The sequence below is a fragment of the Melitaea cinxia genome, chromosome 25 (assembly GCF_905220565.1).
Source record: "Melitaea cinxia chromosome 25, ilMelCinx1.1, whole genome shotgun sequence".
In the NCBI taxonomy this organism is placed as follows: Eukaryota; Metazoa; Arthropoda; class Insecta; order Lepidoptera; family Nymphalidae; genus Melitaea; species Melitaea cinxia.
The window spans coordinates 9569681-9580216 of record NC_059418.1 but is presented as its reverse complement, the minus strand read 5'-3'; the positions used below and the strand labels follow the sequence as shown (position 1 = coordinate 9580216).

At 33.2% G+C, this 10536-nt stretch overlaps 2 protein-coding genes across 2 annotated transcripts; both read left to right on the top strand.

The window, feature by feature from the left end:
* The first annotated feature begins 614 nt into the window (after positions 1 to 614).
* LOC123666254 lies at positions 615 to 4033 on the top strand. Its single transcript, XM_045600427.1, has 2 exons — positions 615 to 695; positions 857 to 4033. The coding sequence occupies exon 2, from the start codon at positions 1169 to 1171 to the stop codon at positions 3572 to 3574; it is 2406 nt and encodes an 801-aa protein (XP_045456383.1). The 5' UTR covers positions 615 to 695; positions 857 to 1168; the 3' UTR covers positions 3575 to 4033.
* Positions 4034 to 4224: 191 nt separating this feature from the next.
* Positions 4225 to 5539, top strand: LOC123666255. The gene is made up of 2 exons (XM_045600428.1): positions 4225 to 4768; positions 5134 to 5539. The coding sequence occupies exons 1-2, from the start codon at positions 4229 to 4231 to the stop codon at positions 5167 to 5169; spliced, it is 576 nt and encodes a 191-aa protein (XP_045456384.1). The 5' UTR covers positions 4225 to 4228; the 3' UTR covers positions 5170 to 5539.
* Positions 5540 to 10536: the final 4997 nt, after the last annotated feature.

The following is a 10536-nucleotide window of genomic DNA, read 5'->3' as shown; positions in this document are numbered from 1 at the left end:
AGCTGATGTCAATTTTAATGTCCCTTCTGAAATTTCTTTATTACTCGGCGCAGATTTGTACTTTAAGACCTTATTACATGGTCACATTTATTTAAATAATGGATTGGTGTTACAGAATACTCTATTCGGGTACATAGTGGGTGGCTCAATGCCATGTAATAATATAAAAAATGATACTACTTTAGTTATTAACCATGCGGTAGAAAATGAAGATAAGTTGAGTGACATAATGGAAAAGTTTTGGTTGTCTGAAAAAGTTCCTGAGGTGACTAATAAAGTAAATTGTGAATTTCAGAAAGCTGAACGTATCTTCAAAGATACTATGAGTTTAAAAAATTGCAGATTTTATGTAGATTTACCGCTAAAGACTTCGTTAAATATGTTGCATATTGGAGATACATTTACAGCTGCACTTCAGAGATTTTATTCATTAGAAAAGATGTTTCAAGCTCATCCTAGATATTTTAACCAATATAAATGTTTTATTGACGAGTACATATCTTTGGGACATGCTAAAATAGTAGATATAAATGATTATGATGTTTATAGTGACCCTGTTTATTTTCTGGCTCATCATGCAGTGCACAATGAACATAGCAAGACAACCAAATTGCGGGTTGTGTTCAATGGGAGTCTGAAATCACAATGTAAAATATCACTTAATAATGTCATGTTAAATGGACCAATAGTTCAAAGTGAGTTATTTGATATACTAGTATTATTTAGAACTTATCGCTATACATTGATGTGTGATATTGAAAAAATGTTTAGGCAAATTTTCATTAATTCTATTCACACGCCTCTGCAAAATATTTTGTGGCGAGATAATCCACAGAAACCTATAATTTGTTTACAGTTGCAAACAGTTACCTATGGTTTGAAATCATCTACATACTTAGCTACAAGGTGTTTGTTGGAGCTTGCTTATATCTATAAAGACAGGTTTCCACTAGCTGCAGATGCTATAATTAGAAATACTTATGTAGATGATATAATATGTGGCGCTGACAACATAGATCAGCTTCGGAATCTGAAACAAGAGCTTATACAATTATTAAGCCTTGGCAGTTTTACACTACATAAATGGTGTTCAAATAATACACAAATTTTAGAAGATATACCATCAAATAGGAGGTATTTTGAGCATATTAATATTAATAAAGACAACATGATTAAAACTTTAGGATTAAAATATAATATACTTACCGATTCCTTCGTATTTTCATGTCCAGCGCAAGATTTAAAGTTACTTAAAACTAAAAGGGAAATTTTAAGTTTTATAGGTAAAATATATGATCCTTTGGGACTTATTGGCCCTATAATAGTTACAGCTAAATTGTTTATGCAAAGTTTATGGAGTTTAAAAATAAATTGGGATGAGGCTATACCCTCAAGCCTGCTAGATAAGTGGTATAAATTTGGTGAAAGTTTAGAGAAGATGAATCCCATCAATACTCAGCGTGGTATTGTTTTTGGTGATACTAATAATGTAGAGCTGCTCGGTTACTGTGATGCTTCATTTGATGCAATAGCATGCTGTCTCTATTTAAGAGTTTTTCATAGAGATGGTAGAGTTAGTGTAGCCTTACTGTGTTCTAAGTCTCGAGTAGCACCTTTAAAGAAAACACTCACAATTCCAAATTTAGAACTAAATAGTGCTCTTCTTCTCTCTCAATTAACACACAAAGTAAATAATACACTTAAGGCGCGTTTTCCTTTAAGAACGATTTTGCATTCAGATTCACAGATAGTTTTAGCTTGGTTAGGTAACAAGAACATAAAGAAAAATACTTATGTTTCAAGAAGAGTAAGAGAAATTACAGATTTAACTAAAGATTTTACCTGGACCTATGTCAAAGGTAAAGACAACCCTGCAGATTTGTTGTCGCGGGGAACTGCTCCACATAAATTGGAGGAGAGCTACATGTGGTTTCATGGACCACAGTACTTGTCTGATAAATACTATGAACATATTATGTATGATTATAAATCTTGTGTAGTGACGGATAGTATGCCGTGTGATACCCTTATAAATAGTGATAAATCAGTTAAAAAATTTTGTAATGTAGGACAGTTCGATTTAAGTGAGGATATATTCTATAGATATTCAAATTTTTATAAGTTAAGAAGAATTATTGCACTTATTTTAAGATTTAAAAACAACACACAGAATCCTAAAAATAAATTATGTGGTGCAATAACACCTAAAGAATTATGCACTTCTCAAGTTATGATTTTTCGACATATACAGGAAATACATTTTCATAATGAAATAAAATCACTTACATTAAATAAACCTGTAAAATCAAACTTAAGTAGCTTACACATTTTTCTTGATCATCAACAATTAATAAGAGTAGGAGGACGTTTAGATAATGCACCAAACATTTCGTATGATAAAAAGCATCCAATAGTTTTACCCAAGTCAGACCATGTTACACATACTCTTATAAATTCTGAACATTTAAGACTATTACATGCTGGAGCTAAGTTAGTTCTCAGTTCATTATCGCAGGCATATTGGATAGTAGGTGGTATTCGCGAAGTCAAAAAGGTACTCCATAGGTGTATTGGATGCTTCCAAATCAAGGCCGCAACTGCTAAACAGCTTATGGGTTCATTACCTGCAGAGAGAACTACTCCCGCTCGACCTTTTGAGGTAACCGGTGTTGACTTTTGTGGTCCATTTGAAATGAAAATAGCTAGAATTCGTAAACCATTAATTACAAAAGCATATATTGCCTTATTTGTTTGCTTTTCTACTAAAGCAATACACTTAGAATTAATCAGTGACCTTACCACTGAAACCTTTTTAGCATGTCTTCGAAGATTTATATCTAGACGAGGTGTACCTAATAGAATTTATTGTGATAATGCAAAGACATTTAAGGGTGCTTCCAATTATTTAACTGAACTGTATAATCTTTTAGCGTCTAAACATAATATGGACTCTGTACATCATTTTTGCTCTGATAAATTAATTAATTTTAAGTTCATACCTAGTTATGCCCCAGAGTTTGGTGGTTTATGGGAAGCTGGGGTAAAAAGCGTAAAGTATCATTTAAAAAGGGTTGTGGGTTTTGCCTGTTTAACCTTTGAAGAGCTTTATACTATTATTACTCAAATAGAAGCCATATTAAACTCTAGGCCCTTGCTCCCTATGAGTAGCGATATATCTGACTTAACATATTTGACTCCGGGACATTTCCTAATTGGGGCTCCTCTCACTAGTATACCAGAACCGAACCTTTCAGATATTAATATAAATAGACTTAAGTTTTGGCAAATTTGTACTAAAATTAAACAAGAATTTTGGAAATTGTGGAGCAATGACTATTTAACTCAACTACAAAATAGACCCAAGTGGAAATATAATTATGATAATTTAAAAGAGGGTGACTTGGTCATTGTGAAGCAGGTTAATGTGCCATCATTATATTGGCCCATGGGGCGCATTGTTAAAACATTTCCTGGCTCTGACCATAAGGTTAGAGTGGCTGAAGTAAAGATGGCAAATGGTAGAACCTATGTTCGCTCTTATCAAAAATTATGTCCGCTTCCTTTAGTTAACTAGTAGATTATTTATAGGCCAAAGTTTCTTATATCTTTAGAATGGTATAATATTGTTAAAATAATTTAGTTTTAATTTAAAGTTGCATTAGGTTTAAGATGTAAGACTATGTTTAATTTCTCATACATACACATTTTACACAATTTATATTCTCATACTAGTATAGTTTTGTTTTTTGTCAAGCTTGCCCCGCCAACTATGTTCAGTACATGAACATAAATTGTAAAATTATTGTAGAATTATAGTGAAAAATAGTGCATCATAGATAATAAAATTAGTTAATTAAATAAGTCTCAAAAAAGGTGTAATAATGGCAATAATTTATCTTTAATATTAAAGTTTTGTGTATGGCAATTTTCCTTTCTCTCTTCTCTCTTGGACGGCCATTGCGTTAACATATAAAAAATTGTGTGCATTAATTTAGAGTCAAAATAATAAAATAAAGTTATTGAGAAAATTAAAGTATGTTTCATTAACACATATTTAGAAACTAGATTGGAGCAATTAGAAACATTATGGAACGATTTTAAAGAAGGACATGAAAATATTATTTTGAAAATTTCGAAAGACGAAGACAGAAAACTATCATATTTTAAAAATGAAGTGTTTGAAGCGTTTGAGGAGATGTATATCAGTACTAAATCTATGTTAAAGGAAATGATAATGCCTTTTTTAAAATCTTCGAATAATTCTCAAACTACCGGCGTTCCCGATGTTAACGATTCTAATAGAAACTGTGATATTAAGTTGCCGATTATTAAAATTCCAACCTTTACCGGTAAGTACGAGGAGTGGCAAACGTTTTACGATTTATTCTATTCTCTCATACATAACAATGAAGCTTTGTCACCGGTGCAAAAACTCCATTATTTAAAAAGTAATTTATCGGGTGAACCTGAAACAATGTTACGTAATTTTTCCATAACTGACGCCAATTATGAAGAAGCGTGGTGCCAACTTGTGAAGAGATATAATAACAAGAGGTTTAATTGCAACGCCATTTTGAAAATTCTGTTTACACAAAAGATGATTACTGCAGAGTCTGCGAGTCATATAAAGCAACTTCTAGAAACAACGGTTACCTGTTTAAAAGCATTATCGAATATGGGAATAGATACGCGTTCGTGGGATATAATTATCAACTATTTAGTCATTTCAAAACTGGACTCCGAGTCGATGCGACAGTGGGAACAACATGTAAGTGTCAAATCTGAGTTACCTACATGGTCCGAATTACAACTTTATTTAGAGTCAAGATTTAGATCCTTGGAAATGATCGAGTGTAATAATAATGAAAATAAATCTTTGTTAGCTAAATCCATTCCGAAAACGAAATCTTTTCATACCAATATGAATAACCAAATAAAAAATAACGAAATTGAAAATAACCAAATTAAATGTATTTTATGTAGTAGTGATCATTATATTTATAATTGTAAAATGTTTTCGAATATGTCAGTGCAAGACAGACAAAATTTAATAAAAAAATCTAGATTGTGCTTTAACTGTCTTGCTCCGTCACACTCTGTAATAAATTGTCGTCAATCTTCATGTTGTAAAAGGTGCGGACGCCGTCATCATTCAATGATTCATGTTGAACGCGAGCCTAAAGTTGTTAATCCAGTTGAGACGGCTTCTACATCTACAGGTATAGAGAATAAGTCTAGAGGTAAGCCTAATATTTTGTCAAATGATAACAACATTATAACAAATTTTTGTGAACATATTGATTCAAATAGTACTTTATTAGCTACAGTTCAAGTTTTAGTTGAGAGTAAAAATGGTAATAATCATGTTATTAGGGCTTTGTTAGACCAAGGGTCGCAGGCGTCGTTTGTGACAGAAGCAACAGTTCAGTTACTTAAACTTTCACGTAAGTCAGTAAGTGGTTGGGTGTCAGGTGTGGGAGAAGGGCAAATGAGAATTAAATACATGGTTTCATTATGTTTGAAATCACGCCACAATCCCGAGTCTAGAGTTTGTGTGAATGCATATGTATTGCGTACATTAACAACACTGCTACCTACCACTAAGCTACATTCACCTGAGTGGTCAGACATAGAAAAATTAGAGTTGGCTGATCCAGGATATACAACACCAGGAAAAATAGATATTCTTCTTGGAGCCGAGGTTTATAGTGATGTATTATTAAATGGTATCATGAAACATCCTACAAGTAATTTACTTGCACAAAATACTATTTTTGGTTGGGTATTGTCTGGTAAGATTTGTAGTCCACGCAACTCGGCAAGGAATACGGTATCTAGCTTGCATATACAACTTAAGGATGATGACATTCTTAAGCTTTTCTGGGAGCAAGAAAATGAACCGAACATAATTAAAAGAAGATTGTCAAAGGAAGAAGAAAGATGTGAAAAAATCTATGATGCTACAACTACGAGGGATAAGGAAGGGAGATTTATAGTTAAGTTACCATTTAGAACCGAACACCCTAGCTGTCAAAATGGCAAATTATATGAGATGGCTGCTAGAAGATTTATGAGCTTAGAGAAGAAGTTACAAAGTAATCAAGATTATCAAAAAGAATACATAAAGGTAATGCAAGAGTACATAGATTTAAAACATATGGTTGAAGTTGATTCGCAACACATTGACAATCAAAATACTGTCTACTTACCACACCACGGTGTGCTTAGAGAAGACAAAACAACAACGAAGCTGCGAATTGTTTTCGACGCTTCATGCAAGGGAGTTAATGGGTTTTCTTTAAATGATGATCTGCTGGTGGGCCCAAAGCTCCAGCAGGATCTACGACATATTTTGATGAGATGGAGGACTCATAAGATCTGTATAACTGCAGATATTATAAAAATGTACAGGATGGTACGTGTGGCAGAAGAAGACACAGATTTTCAGAGGCTACTTTGGAGATCCACACCCGATGAGCAATTAAGACATTACAAGCTGTTGAGACTGACTTTTGGGACTGCATGCGCTCCATATCTTGCTGTGAAGTCACTACAAAGATTAGCAGATGATGCAGAATTTAAATATCCAGAGGCTGCAAAAATAATAGAAAATGATTTCTACATGGATGACCTTTTAACAGGATGTGAAACAGAAGATGAAGCCATAGAAATTTACAATAATATGAACAAATTGTTGAACTCAGGAGGATTTGATCTCCAAAAGTGGAGTAGTAATAATCAAAATGTACTAAAATACATCGGAGAAAATAAGCGAGATGAACATGAACTCCCTCTTAAAATCAATAGTCTGGTGAAGGTGTTAGGAGTAATTTGGTGATGCGGATAATTTTGAATATACCTTAAATCTAGCAGAAACTAAACAACCTATAACAAAGCGACAAATTCTTTCAAATATAGCAAAGCTCTATGATCCTTTAGGTTGGTTGGCTCCGGTTGTTGTGATAGCAAAGATGATCATGCAGAAGCTATGGAAATCAGGCCTAGAATGGGATGATACTGTGCAAGGAAGTTTATTGGCTGAGTGGCTAAATTTCAGAGAAAATTTGATACATATAAAAAAGATTACTATACCTAGATCATTACATTTCTCTAAGATGTCTTCTGTAGAATTACATGTTTTTGCAGATGCTTCTCTGTTAGCATATGGGGCAGTTGTTTATGTTCGTGTAGTCAAGGATGAAAAGGTCTTTGTGAACTTAATAACAGCCAAGACAAAAGTAGCTCCAATTGATAAACAAATTTCCATACCTAGGCTGGAACTCTGTTCCGCGGCTCTGGCAGCTAAACTAATTTTTGAGACAGCTCAAGTAATGAATATACCTAAAGTTAACTTACATGCGTGGTCTGATTCCACAATTGTGTTGGCGTGGCTGAAGGGAGGACCAAGTCGATGGAATACCTTTGTAAGCAACAGAGTTTCTGACATTTTAAATATCTTAGACTATGAACAGTGGGGTCATGTTGCTTCAGAAGTAAACCCAGCTGACTGTGCCTCAAGAGGCTTACAAGCTTCAGAATTGGTGAATCATACATTATGGTGGAAAGGCCCTACCTGGTTGTCTACAAGGAACATGAAATTAAATTACTTAGAGATAGATGACACACAAGAAGAAGAGAAGGTCAAGATTTTAACTGTTTTAGTAGAAAGTGAACAAGATTTGATTTGGACAAAATTTTCTGATTTATCAAAAATGCTGAGAATCATATCATACTGTAAGAGATGGTTAAATGTTATTCAAAGAAAAGATAAAAAGCAAAGTGAGTCTAAATTTGTTACATTAGATGAAATTAATAAAACTTTAGAAAATTGTATAAAACAAGTTCAAGGTATAGAATTTAAAAATGAAATAAAACAGTTAAAGTCTCGTGGATGTGTTTCTAAGGGAAGTAAAATCCGTAATCTTTGTCCTATTTTTGATGAAATAGGAATACTAAGAGTTGGAGGTCGGATTCAGCAATCAAAGGTGCCCTATGATACTCAGCATCCCATAATTTTACCTGCTAAGAGTCATCTTAGCAGACTTTTAATTATGAATGCTCACAAGAAAACTTTACATGGCGGACCCCAGATGATGTTAAACTATATCAGATCAAAATATTGGATCTTACGAGCTAAAGGTCAAGTAAAGAAATATTACCGTGAGTGTGTAACATGTATTAGATACTCGAAGAAAACTACTCAGCAATTGATGGGTCAGTTGCCAGAGGTACGACTGAAACCAAGTCGACCTTTTAGTTCAGCTGGCGTGGACTATACAGGACCTATCAACATTAGATTTTCACCTGGCAGAGGTGCTAAGGCCTACAAAGGATACATATGTGTGTTTATATGTATGGTAACTCGTGCCATACATCTAGAGGCAGTAACGGATTTAACAACAAATGGATTTGTCGCAGCATTTAGGCGTTTCACAGCGAGGAGAGGACATTGTTCAAACATATACAGTGATAATGGTACTAATTTTGTAGGAGCCGACAAACAATTGCAAAATATGTTTAAGAGTGCTAAATCTTCAATGACAGGTGAATTAGCAGAGTTGTTAACATTAGAGCGTACTACATGGCATTTCATTCCTCCTCACGCACCAAATTTCGGTGGCTTATGGGAAGCGGGGGTTCGCAGTATGAAGGTACATCTTAGAAGAGTCATTGGGGATACAACACTTACATACGAGGAACTAACTACAGTGCTAACGCAAGTAGAAGCATGTTTAAATTCGCGACCTTTAACAATTTTGAGCGACGACCCTAATGATCCCTTACCCCTGACACCTGGTCATTTTTTGATTGGTGAGCCCTTACTTAACTTAACTGATGAAAATTATAGTCTATGTAAAATACCGTGTCATGAAAGGTGGAAATTGACACAAAAAATGGTAAATGATTTCTGGAACAGATGGTCCAAGGAATATTTAGTAAGTCTTAATCAAAGATATAAATGGCATAGTAAAAACACTGAACCAGAAATCGGTGATATTGTAATATTAAAGGAGGATAATATTCCACCTAGTAAGTGGGTATTAGGTAAAATAATTCATAAACATGTCGGTCCAGACAATATTACTCGTGTAGTGTCAATCAAATGTAAAAAGGGTATTTTTAAACGACCTTTAAATAAAATATGTATGCTTTTGAAACAAAACAATGATGAGACACAAAATAATTAAAAATTACAGTTTAACTAATAGGTACCATACATACTTTATTTAACTGGCCATTAATTAACATAAATAAAACAACTTAACATTTTTCAAATTTTATTTACATTATAAATTAAAAGTTTACTTTATTGTATTGTTACCTTTTGTTACTGTATTGTATAGACACTGCATTTATCTAAGTTAAGTTATTTACCTGTAAAATGATTTTGTATGCATTTAGCAATTGCAATATATATGTACTTAAGTGGTTGGATATTCAGAGACTAATTTTGAAATAAATAGTAGCATCAATTTATATTTTCAAAAGAGGAAAATGATTGTAATGTCATTTTCAGGGTTCAGTAAAATTAGAGCTAACTATATTGAGTTATAATTAAGTAAGAATATAGTTGTCAATTATATGTCAAACTTCTGAAAAAAAAAAAAAGGTAAAACATTTTATAGAAATTGAAACTGAATATCATTGGATGTAAAAAATAATAAGTTTGTAAAATAATAGTAAGTTTGTAAAAAAAAATATTAAGTGATACTTACCTGGGGATATACTATGAGCACCTATAATGAATTGAAATTAAACTGCTGTTTCTTTTTTCTTTTTCTGATATTTGAATAATATTAATAAATTTATAACATTGTTAATAAGACTTGTAGATTGGCCTGCATAAAAATTGAACAGCTCATGGTAGATCCGTTGATTTGATGTTATTTGTGTTATAAAATATAATTGTGTTTGTGTTATATAAGAACGCCGTCCTTTGGGGGGCGGAATGTCTATGTGAATATGTCTATTAATGTCACTTTACTTACAAACGTCAAGTTAGTCAGAAATAAACCTCTAAGCTGGACACACGCATCTTTCATTCGACCCTTCAAAAAACTTCTACACAATTTGAACCTTATTCTCATGTACAATATGAGAGAATCAGACTGAATACATTACTGCACAAAACGTGTAAGATACTCGTTTTGCACAGCACTTAGGACCATTTTTACGAGACCGTGATTATAGTTGATAGAACATAGCAATGGCCTACCTTCCTATATATGTATGTGTGTATATGTATGTATATTTAATTCTTCTAATATCATATTGCTTGTTAACTATATGCCAATTCTTTATCCACTGTTTGTACACTTCCCCACCGCATCTCTTTTCCTATGCTATGTCCTATGCCCAAAGGTCGTCTGAAAGAAATTGCTCTTTGCGATAAGACCACCTTTGTACATCTTTCTTTGCATGTGTCACTTATTTTTGTAGTTGTTTTTTTGTGGTGTACAATAAAGAGTATTTATTATTATTATTCCTATGACTTTTCAGAAGTTTCACTTCTGCCATGTGTGAATTTCATACACA

Bases quoted from the DNA above. Each gene is read 5' to 3' on its own strand.
- LOC123666255 (XM_045600428.1), top strand. From the start codon at position 4,229: ATGATAATGCCTTTTTTAAAATCTTCGAATAATTCTCAAACTACCGGC. The intron at 4,769-5,133 runs GTAAGTGTCAAA...ATGTTGTAAAAG, and splicing joins TGCGACAGTGGGAACAACAT to GTGCGGACGCCGTCATCATT.
- LOC123666254 (XM_045600427.1), top strand. From the start codon at position 1,169: ATGATTAAAACTTTAGGATTAAAATATAATATACTTACCGATTCCTTC.